This window comes from Polypterus senegalus, chromosome 3 (assembly GCF_016835505.1).
Source record: "Polypterus senegalus isolate Bchr_013 chromosome 3, ASM1683550v1, whole genome shotgun sequence".
Classification (NCBI taxonomy): Eukaryota; Metazoa; Chordata; class Cladistia; order Polypteriformes; family Polypteridae; genus Polypterus; species Polypterus senegalus.
Window position 1 is genome coordinate 298,240,491 of NC_053156.1, and position 18,453 is coordinate 298,258,943.

General features: G+C 42.5%; 1 protein-coding gene across 1 annotated transcript in view; it reads left to right on the forward strand.

Annotated features, from left to right (window-relative positions):
• Positions 1-1,516: 1,516 nt before the first annotated feature.
• eif2b4 (eukaryotic translation initiation factor 2B, subunit 4 delta) overlaps positions 1,517-18,453 on the forward strand; it is a 58,400-nt gene continuing 41,463 nt past the window's right edge. The window contains exons 1-3 of the mRNA XM_039749490.1: positions 1,517-1,625; positions 11,162-11,199; positions 15,473-15,644. Of these exons, the coding sequence (XP_039605424.1) occupies positions 1,565-1,625; positions 11,162-11,199; positions 15,473-15,644 (271 nt within the window). The 5' untranslated portion in view covers positions 1,517-1,564. The remainder of the gene's footprint in view (positions 1,626-11,161; positions 11,200-15,472; positions 15,645-18,453) is intronic.

Below are 18,453 nucleotides of genomic sequence, written 5' to 3' on the forward strand. Positions count from 1 at the left end.
GTTTCATTGCGTCTTTGTGGACCTGGAGAAAGTATATGACAAGGTGACCGAGAGGAGCTGTGGTATTGTATGAGGAAGTCGGGAGTGGCAGAGAAGTACGTAAGAGTTGTACAAGATATATACGAGGGAAGTGTGACAGTGGTGAGGTCTGCAGTAGGAGTGACAGAGGTGGGATTACATCAGGGATCGGCTCTGAGCCCCTTTCTTATTTGCAGTGGTGATGGACAGGTTGACAGACGAGATTAGACAGGAGTCCCTGTGGACTGTGATGTTTGCTGATGACATTGTGATCTGTAGCGATAGTAGGGAGCAGACCGAGGAGAACCTGAAGAGGAAGAGATCTGCTCAGGAGAGGAGAGGAATGAAGGTCAGTAGGACCACCAAGACAGAATACATGTGTGAGAATGAGAGGGAGGTCAGCGGAATGGAGAGGATGCAGGGAGTAGAGTTGGAGAAGGTGGATGAATTTAAATACTTGCGATGAACAGTACAGAATAACAGGGATTGTGGAAGAGAAGTGAAAAAGAGAGTGCAGGCAGGGTGGAGTGGGTGGAGAAGAGTGTCAGGACTGATTTGTGACAGACGGGTATCAGGAAAAAGTGAAAGGGAAGGTCTACAGGACGGTAGTGAGACCAGCTATGTTATATGGGTTGGAGACGGTGGCACAGGAGACAGAGCTGGAGGTGGCAGAGTTAAAGATGCTAAGATTTGCACTGGGTGTGACGAGGATGAACAGGATTAGAAATGAGGACATTAGAGGGTCAGCTCAAGTTGGGCGATTGGGAGACAAAGTCAGAGATGTGAGATTGTGATGGTTTGGACATGTGCAGAGGAGAGATGCTGAGTATATTGGGAGAAGGATAGAGCTGCCAGGCAAGTGGAGAAGAGGAAGGCCTAAGAGAAGGTTTCTGGATGTGATGACAGAGCAAGATGATGAGAACAGAAAGATATGGAAGATGATCCGCTGTAGTGACTCTTAATAATAATTACATTATGAGAGCTCCTTTTGATATTTATCTTTAAATGACATTTCTGGAAAAACAAATTGTGAGAAAAATGTGAGTTTTTTGCCATTGTTGTTTTTAATGACTTTAATTGCTATTTTCGTTTCGGCGACATGAAGCCTCAAAGTCCGAATGTCAAACGAAAGTCACGTCAAGCTAATTTTACCTCAGTAAGAAGCATGGAGAGAGGCACGCTATTAAACAGACATTACACATTTCAAACGTTATCACTTTTTTGTGAATTGCAGATCATTAAACCATCAATAAAGAAAAACAGAATCGACCCGAGAGGCACTTAAGAAGAAATACAGACATTGCTCACTCCCTTCACGCAATCCCTCTGTATTTTTCGTCAGGTGTTTCATACTTTTATATTTCTTGTCATTTTTATTACCAATAGTGCACGCTGAACACCAAAATATATTTCCTTACTTGGTGCATTACGATTATTACTGCACTCCCGGCTACTGAATGAATCCACATGGATAGGGCGCTCACAGATTACGTCACTTCCGTGAATCCTACGTCGTCAAAGCCGCGCCAGACCACGACTGTCAAACATGGCGGAAGATGATGGAGCTGCGAGTCAGCGACTGAGTAGCGGTGCTGGTGTCGTAGACGGTAGGATATTTAATTTAATGAATTTGCTATTTGTCGAGGGTCAGTAGCGGTGTAGCTGCTTGCTTTAAAACTTTTAACGCTTCAGGCTTGGATGAAGTAGCGAAATCTTGTGGAATGGAGCTCCTGGGTCCAGCTGCTTCAACTTCTGTCATTTATGACTAATTCATGTATGGTTCTGGCTTTTAGCTTCAGAACAACTCAACAGAACCGTCGTTCACTCTTTGGGTGCTGGAGATTAAACATAGCGCATAGTTTTAATGTAGGTATGGAAATGATCGAGCACATGCCATTGGCTTGCACGGTAATCGAATGGCACTACCGCCGCCGCCGCGTTCGTGAATACGCCCTGTGATGTACTGGCTGTGTTACCAACACGCATGGGATTACCGACTGTTCCCCGTACTCGTATAATGTTGAAAGAACTTTCAGAAGACAATGGAACGAAACATCGGAAAACAATTTTAACCTTTTTGAGTTCAGGCCGTTTGCGGCAACTAGCGATCGGGCTCTTTCTGTTATAGGCAGTAAGCTCTGTTACCCGGTTTCGCTCGCGAGATTTCCGAAGATGATAAACGTCAGTTACAGTGCAGTCGGTGAATTTGGGTGCATCAGAACTACATTTGAACAATCTGGACGAGAACAGACCGTTCAGACTAACAAAGCTGTCCAGACCCATCCATCCATCCATCCACTTAATCGTCAAGTTCTGAAAGGCCCAACTGCCTACCACATTACATGGTCGCTTGTTACACGTGTCTGTGTTTCTCAGTATGAAGAAAAACTTCCTAATGTTTGTGCGAAATTTACCCTGAACAAGTTTCCATCTGTGGCCACCGTCTCATTGCTGAATCCATTTTGATCCACTGGACTGATTCCCTTCATAATTGTAAACACTTCAATCGTGTCACTGGAAAGGCTCAGCTCCTTTTTCTTCATATGGTAATTCATGTCACATCATCACAATTTTGGACCTTTACTGTCACAGATTTTAATAAAACTTGGAATACTAATTTGGTCTTTTGGAACTGAAGTGTATAACCTGGCTTTGATCATTATTAAGGGAGATATAAGCCAACAAAAATTTAAACTTATTGGGGGCTGTGCAGTAATAATATTGGTAATGTGGTAATTTTTTCAATTTTGGGGATAGTATTGTATTTACACAAAATAGAGAGTTGATAAAGGGCTTTAAAACAATATGGGAACCATTTCTGTGCAACTTATATTTAGGGAGATATAGCCAGTCAAAGTCATAATCCCCCATCAATAAGTTCAAGCTTTGTTAGCATAAATTGTTGTTAGTGTTGATCCAAGACATGTGACTTTTCAATTCCATGGGTTACTCATATGACCAAATCAGGATGCCAAGTTCTGTTAAAATCTGTGATGATGAGGTCCAAAAGTGTGATGACGTGACAAGGAATTGCTCCATACTTCATCCCCTGGAATCGGCCTAGTCGCTCTTCTCTGGACCTTCTCTAGTGCTGCTTAGTCCTTTTTGTAGTCTGAACACCAAAACTGCACCCAGTACTCCAGATGAGGCCCTTACCAGTGTGTTATAAAGACTGAGCAGAACCTCCTGTGACTTGTACTCCACACATCAAGGTGCTATATAACCTGACATTCTGTTAGCCTTCTTCATGGCTTCTGAACGCTGGCTGGCAGTTATGTCGAGTCCACTACGGCTCCTAATTCCATTTTGATGAACTCATTTTAAAGTCTGGACTAATTCCCTTCATAATTTTAAACACTTCACTCAGGTCTCCTCTTCATCTCCTTTTGTCTTAAACTGCAGATGCTCAGCTCTTTTAATCTTTCCTCATAACTCGCCCACCGTAGTCCACTAATCAGCCTCGTCGCTCTTCTCTCGACCTTTCTTGTGCTGTTATGTCCTTTTTGTAGTCTGGAGACCAAAACTGCACCCAGGACTCCAGATGAGGCCTCACCAGTGTGTTATAAAGACTGAGCAGAACCTCCTGTGACTTGTACTCCACACATCAAGGCGCTATATAACCTGACAGTCTGTTAGCCTTCTTAATGGCTTCTGAACACTGACTTGACGTTGATAGTGTCGAGACCTCTAGGACTCCTAAATCCTTATCATAAGATGAACTTTCAATTTTTATACCTTCTATTAAGTATTCAAATCTAACATTCTTACTTCCTACATGTAATACTTTACATTTACTGACATTAAATTTCATCTGCTACAAATCCGCCTGGTCGCTCTTCTCTGGACCTTTTCTAGTGCTGCTTTGTCCTCTTTGTAGTCTGAACACCAAAACTGCACCCAGTGCTCCAGATGAGGCCTCACCAGTGTGTTATAAAGACTTGAGCAGAACCTCCTGTGACTTGTACTCCACACATCAAGGCGCTATATAACCTGACATTCTGTTAGCCTTCTTCATGGCTTCTGAATGCTGGCTGGCAGTTATGTCGAGTCCACTACGGCTCCTAAAATCATTTTGATGAACTCATTTTAAAGTCACCGTCTCGATCCACTGGACTAATTCCCTTCATAATTTTAAACACTTCACTCAGGTCTCCTCTTAATCTTCGTTGTCTTAAACTGAAAAGGCTCAGCTCTTTTAATCTTTCCTCATAACTCACCCCCTGTAGTCCTCTAATCAGCCCAGTCGTTCTTCTCTTGTCTTTTTCTTGTGCTGTTATGTCCTTTTTGTAGCCTGGAGACCAAAACTGCACCCAGTACTCCAGATGAGGCCTCACCAGTGTGTTATAAAGACTGAGCAGAACCTCCTGTGACTTGTACTCCACACATCAAGGCGCTATATAACCTGACATTCTGTTAGCCTTTTTAATGTAGGGCCCTTTGATTTCCGTGATGCAGGAAACATGGACAGAATCGCGGAATTAATGCATAAAAACAGATTTTAAATTTAACAACGGAAATGTGTGGAGTATAGAGACTGACTGTTACAAAACTTCCCAATAAGGTAAACGATTGAATAATCTGTAGTTCTGTCATTCAGATACTATTTTCTAGTTTGTTGTTTTTCAAGCAAATGCAATTCTTCGTACAAATTTAGTTGTGCCTCTATCTGTTTGTGCACGTGTCCTGTATGTCTTCTCGTTTAAAGGCACGCGAATTAGTTCGCTGCATGAGACAGAAATGTCAAAGTGAGCAGTATCAAATTCTCTGTGTCTAAAAAACTTAGAAACACGAATTTCACTGCAAAATTGAGGGCACAAGAATATCCCAGCGACTTTTACGAATCTGGACAACAACGTTTCTGCAAGGCCAGCACATCAGCAAAACAAAACCTCTGAAGAAAGACAAAGTCGCTTGGCTCCTAACATCAGCAAAATGTTATCCCTTTTACTTTTCCTCCCGCCGCTAATCATAAGTGATGCAAGCACGTTGGCAAAACGAATCTTCCTAGGAGAGAGATGCCCAGAGAAGTTCATTTCAATTACCTGACATCTCTACATTTCAATTTTTTTTTCTGATGATTTCAATAGTTTGTAGGACCCCGGCCTTTTTACATCATGAGCTTACACAGCTAGTGTGTGTGTGTGTGCATATATATATATATATAATACACACACACACACACACACAGTCCCTGACTAAAGTCTTGTCGCTTGTGTACAAATTGACCTGAAGTGCCATTAAAATATATTTCTAATTAAGATTTTGTTACAAGAAATGGGTCATTTTAATCCCATCAGCTCTTGTAATAATGTTTCAGTGCAAAACGAAACTGACAAAAAGTATTCTAATATTCACAGCTTGGTAAAGCCCATTGAGTCCATTTTTGGCAAGACATAAGTGTTGTCGCCTTGTCATATAAGCTTCACCTGTGACTAATAATGGATCAATAAGGTCTCAGGTGTGTATAAAAAGAACCCCAGTACACTAGACCTTCACATCAACTGCAACTCGAGCTCTGCAGACATGCCTAAGATTCACCCTGAGACTAAAGTGTTGATTATCAAGAGGCTGAAGACCAAATCCACTGCTGATGTGGCCAACGCCTTCAATGTGTCTCAGCGTCAAGTTCAGAGGATAAAAAAAAAGATTTGAAGAGACTGGAGACGTTTTTGACAAGCCCAGGTCAGGAAGACCCTGCAAGACAACTGCTCGAGAGGACCGTTTGTTGGCTTGAAAATCCAAGGCCAGCCCATTTTCAACTGCAGCAGAGCTCCACGAGACCTGGTCACCTGAAGTCCCTGTGTCAACCAGAACAGTTTGTCAGATTCTGCCTCGAAATGGCCTCCATGGTCGAATCAGTGCCCATAAGCCAGCACTAAACAAAAGACAATTGAAAAACCGTGTGGCATTTGCCAAGGCCCACAGCCTGCTAAAAGGATGGACACTGGAAAAGTGGCAGAAGGTGGATTTTTCAGATGAATCTTCTGTTGAATTACACCACAGTCACCACAAATATTGCAGGAGACCTACTGGAACCCGCATGGAGCCGAGATTTACCCAGAAAACAGTGAAGTTTGGTGGAGGCAAAATCATGGTCTGGGGTTACATCCAGTATGGGGGTATGCGAGGGATCTGTAGGGTGGAAGGCAACATCAATAGTCTAAAATACCAAGAAATCTTAGCTACTTCTTATATTCCCAACCATAAAAAAGGCCAAATTCTGCAGCAGGATGGTGCTCCATCGCATACTTCCATCTCCACATCAAAGTTCCTTAAAGTGAAGAAGATCAAGATGCTCCAGGATTGGCCAGCCCAGTCACCAGACATGAACATCATTGAGCATATGTGGGGTAGGATGAAAGAGGAAGCAAGGAAGACGAAACCAAAGAATATTGATGAACTCTGGGATGCATGCAAGACTGTTTTCTTTGCTATTCCTGATGACTTCATCAATAAATTGTATGAATCCTTGCCAAACCACATGGATGCTGTCCTTCAAGCTCATGGAAGTCATACAAGATCTTAAATTTGGATCTCACAGCACCACTACATAATTTACTGACACGTTTTTGGATTTGCAGTAAAGTTGTTCATTTTCTGTATAGGCGACAAAACTTTTGTCTTGCCCAAATGTGACCTTTCTGTCTTGATTAAATGATAAATCTTTTTTCAGTGAAACTAATTTATTTCAGTGCAGTAAACATCATTTGGCAGGGCTTTAGCTTTTCATATGAATTTCTAACACCAGTTGATTAATTAAAAGTCAGGTTAATAGCAGGAGTTTCTACAAAATAGAGAAGCGACAAGACTTGTGTCAGGAACTGTAGATATATATGTATATATATAGAACCTGGACATAGACAGACGGACATCTTAATTTCACCCAACACACGTTTTATTTACAGTTAGTCACGTGCACTCCCCAGTGCCTCCTGCACCGATTCCCCCAAATGTCCAGGCCTCACAGTCCTTGTGCCTTTCTCCTGGCCGCCTCCCGTCCTCTCTCCAGCTCTGTCCACTTCCACCCGACTTCCGCTCTCGACTGAGGGGAGGCGGCCCCTTAAATGGGAACCTGGATGGGCTCCAGCTGCTTCCCAGCACTACTCCAGTGTGACGGAAGTGCCGGCTGTGCACCCGGAAGCCGTCCGGGTGTACCCTGTTGTCTTCACACCAGGAAGTGCTGGGCTCCACGGATATTCTGGCACCGGTGGCCACGGGTCCCTACAGGGCTTCCAAGCCCTTTATCCGAGGCCCCCAACACAACCAGGGCGGACGCCCCCTCGCGGTCTGGAGGAGGCACAAGCCCTCCTCCGGTCCTCCTGGGCATCCCGGCCGGGCCTATAATATATAATATATATATGAATGAAGAAAAAAGGACTCACTATCATTGATCTATACGCATACTAAATCAACGGGACATACATTTAATTGGGACGATGTACAAGTAAAATTTAAAGCCAATAATAAAAGTGCTAGAGAGCTGGCTGAATCCTGGTTATCAAATGGGAACGCCATCAACAGACACTTGGACATCAATCCAGCATATACAAACTTAAGAAGAACTTCTTCTTAATAAACAAGACTTTACACCCAATAACCCCCCCCATAAGTTATTGCTATATATTGCCTTTGATTGTTGTAAGTATTAAGCGTTATTCTCTGATGAAGACCCCTGATAGAGGTTGAAGGCTCAGGAATAAAAACTACTTTATGATACGTGATTCATTTTCTTCCGCTGCAAATATATATATCCTCCACAATTATTGGCACCCCTGGTTAAGATATGTTCTTAGGCTTTTAATAATTTTTTTTTCTTTCCCAAAAAAAATATAGGCTCACAACATAAAAAAGAGAAAAATCCATCCTTTAATTGAAGTACATTTATTCATTAGGACATAAATCCCACATTAAGAAATACGTTTTTTACATTAAATCATGTGTGCCACAATTATTGGCACCCCTGCTGTTAATATTTTGTACAACCCCCTTTTGCCAACAAGACAGGACTTAATCTTCTCCTATAATATTTTACTAAGGTTGGAGAATACAGAGACAGGGATTTTTGACCATTCCTCCTTGCATCGTCTTTCTAGATCATCCAGAGTCCTGGTGGGTCCTCTCCTCTTCAGCTCACCCCACAGGTTTTCAATGGGGTTGAGGTCTGGGGACTGAGATGGCCATGGAAGGAGCTTGATTTTGTGCCTGGTGAGCCATTTTTGTGTAGAGTTTGCCTTATGTTTAGAGTCATTATCCTGCTGGAAGATCCAATGACGACTCATCTTCAGCTTTCTGACAGAGGCCACCAGATTACCAGATTTTGATTTAAAATGTCCTGGTATTTCAAGGAGTTCATGATGCCATACACCCTAAGAAGGGCCTTTGGAAGAGAAACAGCCCCACAGCACCACAGATCCTCCACCATACCTTACAGTGGGCATGAGGTGATTTTCCGTATACTGTTTCTTGGATTCACGCCAGACCCACTTACAATGTTTGTTGCCATAAAGCTCAATTTTAGTCTCATCTGACCAAACCACAGTCCCAGTTGAAGCCCCAGTACCACTTGGCAAACTCCAGACGTTTACATTTGTGATTGTAGGTGAGAAAAGGCTTTCTCCTTGTATGTCTCCCAAACAGCTTGTTGGCATGGAGATAGCGTCTTACGGTTGTCATGGAGACTTTGTGACCCCACGATACCACTCTTTGGTGCAGTTCTCTAAGAGTGAGCTTTTGAGAATTTTTTACTTCTCTTACCATCCTCCTCATTGTGTGTGGTGGCAAGATAAACTTGGGTCCTCGTCCAGCCTTGTTTGTCACTGTTCCCATTTTTTTACACTTCTTTATTATTCCTCCAACTGTAGATACAGGCAGGTTTAGGTGAGGAGCTATTTTCTTGTAGCCACTACCTGACTTATGAGGGTCGACACACATCTGACTTACCTGAACAGCATGTTCTCTTGTGTTTCCCATATTGAAGAGTGGCTAAGAGCAGTAGGACTTTGTGTCACATCATATTTATACCCCAGGGACACAGGATGTCATTAATTACTAATTAAATGGTCCAATTTACTCTGATCAGCTTTAAAAACAAAACTAGAAATTGCAAAAATGCTTTAATTACATTTATTTTATAGGAATTGTTAGGGGTGCCAATAATTGTGGCACACATGATTTCATGTAAAAAATGTATTTCTTAATGTAGGATATTTTTTCCTAACGAAAATAAATGTACTTTAATTAAAGGTTGGAGTTTTCTCTTTTTTATGTTGTGAGCCTATATTTTTTTGGGGAAAAAAAAGAATTTATTAGAAGCCTAAGAACACAACCAGGAGTGCCAATAATTGTGGAGGCCACTGTGTGTGTATACAGGGAGTGCAGAATTATTAGGCAAGTTGTATTTTTGAGGATTAATTTTAATATGGAACAAACACAGTGCTACCAGTCAATCCAAAATGTTAATAAACCTGAAACCTGAATGTTTCACAACGGAAATGTGAGTGTGAACATCATCAGGGGAATACATATGTGCGCACAATTATTAGGCAACTATTAGTGTGCAGATTTATTATGCAACTAAAGGAAAAATGAAAATTTTCCCATCTCACTTGTTTCTTTTCATCTGTTATAGTGAGAATAATAAACAAACACCTCAAAATTTACAAATCAACATCTCTGACATTTCAAAAAAAATAAATCTATCAATCAATGACCAATATAGCCACCCTTCTTTCCAATAACAGTCATAAGCCTTTCCATTCATGGAGTCTGTCAGTTTCTTGATCTGTTGACGATCAGCTTTTGTGGAGCAGTGACTACAGCCTCCCAGACACTCTTCAGAGAGGTGGATTGTTTTTCTCCCCCGTAAATCTAGCGTTTAAGAAGTGCCCACAAGTTCTCGATAGGGTTTAGGTCAGATGAGGAAGGGGGGCCATGTCATTATTCCTTCATCTTTAAGGCCTTTACTGGCTGGCCACGAGTGGAGAACTTCGATGCAAGTGATGGAGCATTGGCCTGCATACAAATCCTGGTCTTTTTCCTGTATCACTGTTTGAAGAAAGTGTCTTCGAAAAACTGGCAGTAGGTTTGGGAGTTGATTTTGAGTTCATCTTCAATGCAAAAGGTCCAACTAGCTCATCTTTAAAAATACCAGCTCATACCAGTACCCCACCTCCACGTTGGAGTGGAGCTCTGTGCCCATTACTGATCCACAGGTCCATCCATCTGGTCCATCAAGAGTCACTCTCATCTCATCGGTCCATAAAACCTTTGAAAAAAATCTGTCTTCAGATATTTCTTGGCCCAGTTTTGACGTTTCAACTTATGTTTCTTGTTCAGTGGTGGTTGGGTTTCAGCCCTCCTTACCTTGGCCATGTCTTTGAGCACTGAACACCTTGTACTTCTGGGCACTCCAGGTAGGTTGCAGCTCTGGAATATGAAAGTACTGGAGGATAATGGGTTCCTGGTAGCTTCACGCTTTGATTCTTCTCAAATCTTTGGCAGCTAATTTGCGTCTTTTGTTCTCAACACGTTTCTTGCGACCCTGTTGACTATTTGCAACAAAATGTTTGATGGTTCTGTGATCACACACCAATATCTTAGCAATTCCAAAAGTGCTGCATGACTCTGAAAGACCTTTTACAATTTTGGACTTTTCAGAGTCAGTTAAATCTCTTTTTTGGCCCATTTTGCCTGAGGAAAACTAGCTGCCTGATAATTCTGCACACCTTGATATAGGGTGTTGATCTCCTTAGGCCACACCCTCCCTCATTACACAAATGCACATCACCTGACGTGCTTAAATCCAATAAGCATTCAAGTTAATACAGCTTGGAGTTGGAATATACGCATTGAAAATGATGATATGGTCAAAATACTCACTTGCCTAATAATTGTGCACACAGTGTGTATATATATATATATATATATATATATATATATATATATATATATATATATATACACTGTATGTATATATATATATACTGTATAGGGGCTCCGTGTTGTACAGATATATTTTCGGCCCCTGTTGGTTTTTTTTTTTTTTCTCCATAAGTATGTTGTTGCTGTTTATTTTTTTGTTTGTTTGTTTGTTTTTATTCCTCTAAGGTTTATTTTATTTTTTTTTTCTGTGTTTAAATTACAGGTGAGTCTGAAGATAAGGCAAGCATTTCACGTTTAAAGGTAAATATGCATTTTTTTTTTAAAATTTTTTTTTGTCAAGTTAATGCAACAGTAAAATATTCTCAAACCCTACGTAATGTAATGCATCATCATGCATTGATGAAGCCTGTTCCAACAGCAACAAGCGTCATGCATTGTGATATACCAGCCCGGACACCAACAGACAGACACTGGCAGTGCCAAACTACACCTGGTTTATTTACAGAATTTACAATCCGTCCGCACACAACACAGTGCCCCCTGCACCAAACACCTGTCTAAAGTCCGGGCCTCTCAATGGTCCTTCCTTTACCGCCTCTGCTCCTCTCTCCCAGGCTTTGTCTTCTTCCTCCCGACTCCGGCTAATGACTGGAGGAAGGCGGCCTCTTTTATGTCCACCCGGATGTGCTCCTGGTGCGCTCTAACGATCTTCCTGCAGCACTTCCTGGTGTGGTGGAAGTGCCACACGAGCACCCGGAAGCACTCCGGGCGTCCCTGGTATTCCTTCCGGCAACACTTCCAGGTGAGGTGGAAGTGCTGACATCCAGGGCTCCTCAATCCTCCTGGCACCCCCTTGTTGGTGGCCACGGGCCCCAATAGGTTTGAGCTTCCATGCTCGGTTCCTGTGGCCCCCATAGAGACCAGGGGGGCTTCCCTCTCGTGGCCCAGGGTAGGTATAATCCCTCTCCCTGTCCTTCCAGGCGCCAGCTGACCACCACAGCATGAACCAACTTAGGACCCACTCGTGCCCACTCGCACAGGACCAATCATTTAATCATGGAGGCACATCGCTCAGATGTGGAAAGAAAATGCATGCTGCTCTGTGCTGTCAACAAGCAGGTGCTGGATTTGAATCTTATATTTACATTTACATTTGTTTGCTTAGCAGACACTTTTATCCAAAGCATCTTACAAAGCAAAGCAATTCCACATGATCAAGTAAACGTCAGTCTAGGGGACTGTTTTGAAAGAAGTGTAGCACTGCAGGGTTGCAAAATTGATCGGCACGAAATGCAGATTACAAGTAAAATGATGTCATTGATGTCAGTTATAATGGAGTTTTCTTACCGTTGCGGAGCCGATTCTTATCCTAGAAGCCATTGTCACCTTTATGGCTTTAAAGTGTCCCTCCCTATGAAACGGAAGACGTAAGATTCGATAGTAAGAAAGGCAGCGTCGCGCACACGCACACACACACACACACACACACACACACACAGACACAGACAGATGTCCTCCGATGGTCAGCCAACACTTGTAATCGTTGTTCGCATAAACCAATTCACCAAGTTGGCCTCTCATGCTTTTATTGGAGGGCCCCTTGAACTCCTTCTCCTCCTTCCTTTTGAAGAAAGTCTGTCCCCTCTTTGGTCACACAAGAGCATGTTTATGCAAGGACCCACAGGCACAGCTTGACCATTCCCCCCAAACGTTCCATCCTACAATTACTTCATTTCCAGAACATGTATTTTCAGGGGTGGCACGGTGGTGCAGTGGGTAGTGCTGCTGCCTCGCAGTTAGGAGTTCACTTCCAGGGTCCTCCCTGCGTGGACTTTGCATGTTCTCCCCGTGCCTGCGTGGGTTTCCTCTGGGTGCTCTGGTTTCCTCCCACAGTCCAAAGACATGCAGGTTAGGTGCATTGGTGATCCTAAATTGTCCCGTGTGTGTGTGTGTCTGTGCCCTGAGGTGGGCTGGCACCCTGCCCGGGGTTTGTTTCCTGCCTTGTGCACTGTGTTGGCTAGGATTGGCTCCAGCAGACCCCCGTGACCCTGTAGTTAGGATATAGCGGGTTGGATACTGGATGGATGAATTTTCAACCGGAGCATGGCGGCAGAAACAGATAAAGTGAATATAATATGTGGTAGCCGCTACAACACATCCCCAAACCCCAACAATCGGTGTGCATTGGAAAGTTTAAAAGGGAGAACCTCAGAATTCGTCAAAGCAGGGAGGTGGACATTTATGTGGCACAACGGGGAAGTGCATGATTGTCTTGTGAACCATGGAGGTCAGTGGTTGGGTTGGGGTTTAGGGAGCATGCGCTGATTCCCACCTCACGCTGAACCACCTGGATTAGGACCCTAGTGCAACGGGTGACACTTCAGGACCACACTGGAACAGTGTGAGGTTTTTTTTTTTATGCTGGCCAAGTACAGGTTTCCCTGTAATTTGGAGGACCTTCTTACAGGGCTGGATGCAGATTAACGTTATACCCAGGACGAAGCAATTGCAGGTTAACGGCCTTGCTCTGGGGTCCAACTGAGTGGATTTCGAGCCCAGAACCTTCTGAATCCTGGTGCAGATCACTAGCCTCAGAGCCACCAGTTAATTTGTCATTTTAGGTTTGGTATTGTTTTGGTGCCAGTAGTATGTTCTGAAAGCTGGTGTCAGTACCAAAGTCAACATTTTAGCACCGATCCAACTCACGACATGCCGCAGAAGGTGCATAGTGCAGAGTGTCGCTTGGCATTGTGAACTTGCTAAGTACATGCAAGTCGCCTTGGCCCTTTCACAGATCTACAGCTTTGATAAAAAATGTAGTGTAATCAGGTCAGGTTTATTGTCACATGTACAAAATACAGCAGTGAATCTCTTGTTGGCACACTTGACCAACATGTGCCATGTTACCTCTACCCAGTGGCATGAATCTAACTCCTAACTGTACAGAATGCAGTAGGTGAAACGTGGCACTGTTTTGAGCAGACAAGTGAACTGGAAAATCTAAATTTATTTGTAAAGCATACTTTAAAAAACACCATAAGTGTAAACCAATGTGCTTTACAATAAATCAAAAAATATCATAGTGAATTAACGAACAAACAAAACAAAAATGACATTAATTCTAAAACAAATAAGTTAAAGGAACCAATTGGCAGATTAACAATTAACAGAAAAACACTGAATATGAAAAATTACTAAGCTGATGAGTTATTCATCCATCCATCTATTATCCAACCCGCTATATCCTAACTACAGGGTCATGGGGGTCTGCTGGAGCCAATCCCAGCCAACACAGGGTGCAAGGCAGGAAACAAACTCTGGGCAGGGTGCCAACCCACCGCCGGGCGCACGCACACACGCACACACTAGGGACAATTTAGGTTTGCCAATGCACCCAACCTGCATGTCTTTGGACTGTGGGAGGTAACCGGACCACCCAAGGGAAACCCACGCAGATACGGGGAGAACATGCAAAAACTCACTCTGGGAAGCACGCCCAGGTCTCCTAACTGCGAGGGAGCAGCCACTGTCCAAGATATCCATCCATCCATTATCCAGTCTGCTATATCCTAACTACAGGGTCACGGGGGTCTGCTGGAGCCAATCACAGCTAACAGAGGGCGTAAGGCAGGAAACAAACCCCGGGCAGGTATATTTTTCCCGTAGTGTTTGTGGATTTCACTTTCAACAAACAACAAATCTTTTAATTCTCGCTGGAACGCCTCTCCATTGGGAAGCAGCAGCAGTACTTTTCCCTGATGGCAAGACGAATTTGACGATCTACAAGTCTCCGACTTAAACTTTAAAACCTTACAATATCTACGTAGTTCCGACATATCACCTATGTCCATATATTCGATCTTTTTTTTGCTGTTCTGTTATTTCTCATAGTAATAATTTCTGTTTGTTTGTGCGAATGCGATCTGTACTCTTTTTTTTTTTTTTTTTTTGACACTTTTGAATTTTAGTACTGTCATATTTTTGAACTTGCTCTGCATGTGTATCGCCCCAAGGTTTTTTTACGTCTTTATGAAGTTCTGCTGTGTCTTTTACTCTTTGTCTTTTATTTCTGACCCCATTTGGACCTGCAAGGTTTTCAGTTCCTCTTGTTCCGGGCTGATTATTACTTTTCTTGCCTAGGTCACCGTCTCACGGGAACATGCTTCCAATGGATGTCAGTATGACGTGACTTGACCGTGTTGTGTGAAGTGAAAGTATCTCTGTCTCTCTTCAGAAGATCACATCTCGTCGCAAGATTTTTTTTTTTAATATATAATAGAGAGATGTTCCCAGGGCAAAAACCAACCCGTGAGCGTTGCTATCTATTGTAGTTCCAGCATCACTAAGCGTAATGTTTTGGAAATGCACCAAATTAATATCATATGTTGATCGAAAATCTTCACTTCTCAGATAGATTTGGTGTTAAAAAATCGCTCCTAATCCATTAACTGTGATATTTAGTGCACTACTAGGCGACGTTAACAAGCTCAATGAACGGGATGGTCTTCTCTCAGACTTCTTATATTCCATAAGCCTTAGTTCCCCTAATGTACTGTTTGAACGTTTTCAACAGGCTGAAGGTCGGGAGCTCTCCAAAGAGGAAAAACAACGCTTGAGAAAAGAGAAGAAGCAACAAAAGAAATCAAAGAAGGATGACCAGGGTAAAACAGAAGAGATCAAGGGAAAAGAGAAGAAGTCGACGACGACATCAGATGGACAGCAGGCCCAGACAAATTTGCCAAAAGGTAGGTTTCAGTTAAGCAATGAAGAGAAATCTTTACTATTTACATGGACGTATTTTTCTATGAATGGAGGTGGGAGAAAAGTAAGAGTTTGCATGGGCTATGTCACCCTAATCGTTGATGCCTTCTTTCAAAATGGCCTCCTGCTTGCTAATGCTTAAATTTTTGAATCAAAGGTATCGGCCACCCATTTTCTCTTGAAGTAGGCAACAAACAAAAATAACGTGGATAGCATTACCTACAACTCTTAAACCCACCAAATCAAATGCAGGGTCTTGTGAAATCGGAGCCTGTGCAAAACAGCATTAGGAACAAGACAGGAACCAGTCTGTTTATGGGGCCTATTCAGTCACACTTTTACTGAAGTCGCTGGCAGGAATATGGAACCGGTTTAAGATGGTATAGCCTTTATTGGATGGAACATTTTCATTTATAAAAGGGATGAACTTTTCAATAATGCTTAGGCACATTCACAGAATCCTCAATTGGTATCAACAGGCTTAAAGTGTGCCAAGCAAACATTTCCATATCTTTACACTACCACCGCCAGCCTGTACTGTTGTCATAAGGCATTATGGATCTATAAATGCACTAGATTTTGATCCTGTCATCTATATGTTTTTTGATTGAAATCTTCACATGAGGTGAGGTTTCTGCAATCTTCAGGTTTGTTCATCACATGCTGTGTAGCCTGGCTGACTACACCGGAAATAACAACAACAAAACTTCTAGAGCACATTTAATACAAGTAATGCAGCTCAAAGTGCTTTACATGATGAAGAAAGAGGAAAAAAGACAAAATAAATAAGAATTAAAATAAGGGAACACTAATTAACATAGAATAAAAGTAAGGTCCAATGGCCAGGGAGGATAGAAAACCCCCCCAAAAAAATCCAGACGGCTGGAGAAAAAAAATAAAATCTGCTGGGGCTCCGAGGCCACGAGACCACCCAGCCCCCTCTAGGCATTCTACCTAACATCAATGATCTCGATTAGTCCTCATGGTATTCAGGATTCTCATGGAAGAACTTGATGATGACGGTCATGTGGACTTCTGGCCTTTAATCCATCAATGTAGGGACATCACGGTGCTTTGATCAGGTGGTGGTGGTGCATATCAACACCACAGAAAACCGGAAAAAGAACAGCAGAGAGAGTAGGGGTCAGTATGGATTGTGGAGCCACCATGAATAGTAATTCTAATTCATTAAATATACAGTGGTGTGAAAAACTATTTGCCCCCTTCCTGATTTCTTATTCTTTTCCATGTTTGTCACACAAAATGTTTCTGATCATCAAACACATTTAACCATTAGTCAAATATAACACAAGTAAACACAAAATGCAGTTTTTAAATGATGGTTTTATTATTTAGGGAGAAAAAATCTAAACCTACATGGCCCTGTGTGAAAAGTAATTGCCCCTTGTTAAAAATCACCTAACTGTGGTGTATCACACCTGAGTTTAATTTCCGTTGCCACCCCCAGGCCTGATTACTGCCACACCTGTTTCAATCAAGAAATCACTTCAATAGGAGCTGCCTGACACAGAGAAGTAGACCTCAAAAGCTAGACATCATGCCAAGATCCAAAGAAATTCAGGAACAAATGAGAACAGAAGTAATTGAGATCTATCAGTCTGGTAAAGGTTATAAAGCCATTTCTAAAGCTTTGGGACTCCAGTGAACCACAGTGAGAGCCATTATCCACAAATGGCAAAAACAAGGAACAATGGTGATCCTTCCCAGGAGTGGCCGGCCGACCAAAATTACCCCAAGAGCGCAGAGACGACTCATCAGAGAGGTCACAAAAGACCCCAGGACAACGTCTAAAGAACTGCAGGCCTCACTTGCCTCAATTAAGGTCAGTGTTCACGACTCCACCATAAGAAAGAGACTGGGCAAAAACGGCCTGCATGGCAGATTTCCAAGACGCAAACCACTGTTAAGCAAAAAGAACATTAGGGCTCGTCTCAATTTTGCTAAGAAACATCTCAATGGTTGCCAAGACTTTTGGGAAAATACTTTGTGGACTGATGAGACAAAAGTTGAACTTTTTGGAAGGCAAATGTCCCGTTACATCTGACGTAAAAGGAACACAGCATTTCAGAAAAAGAACATCATGCCAACAGTAAAATATGGTGGTGGTAGTGTGATGGTCTGGGGTTGTTTTGCTGCTTCAGGACCTGGAAGGCTTGCTGTGATAGATTGAACCATGAATTCTACTGTCTTCCAAAAAATCCTGAAGGAGAATGTCCGGCCATCTGTTCGTCAACTCAAGCTGAAGCGATCTTGGGTGCTGCAACAGGACAATGACCCAAAACACACCAGCAAATCCACCTCTGAATGGCTGAAGAAAAACAAAATGAAGACTTTGGAGTGGCCTAATCAAAGTCCTGACCTGAATCCAATTGAGATGCTATGGCATGACCTTAAAAAGGCGGTTCATGCTAGAAAACCCTCAAATAAAGCTGAATTGCAACAATTCTGCAAAGATGAGTGGGCCAAAATTCCTCCAGAGCGCTGTAAAGACTCATTGCAAGTTATCACAAACGCTTGATTGCAGTTATTGCTGCTAAGGGTGGCCCAACCAGTTATTAGGTTCAGGGGGCAATTACTTTTCACACAGGGCCATGTAGGTTTGGATGTTTTTTTCTCCCTAAATAATAAAACCATCATTTAAAACTGCATTTTGTGTTTACTTGTGTTATATTTGACTAATGGTTAAATGTGTTTGATGATCAGAAACATTTTGAGTGACAAACATGCAAAAGAATAAGAAATCAGGAAGGGGGCAAATAGTTTTTCACACCA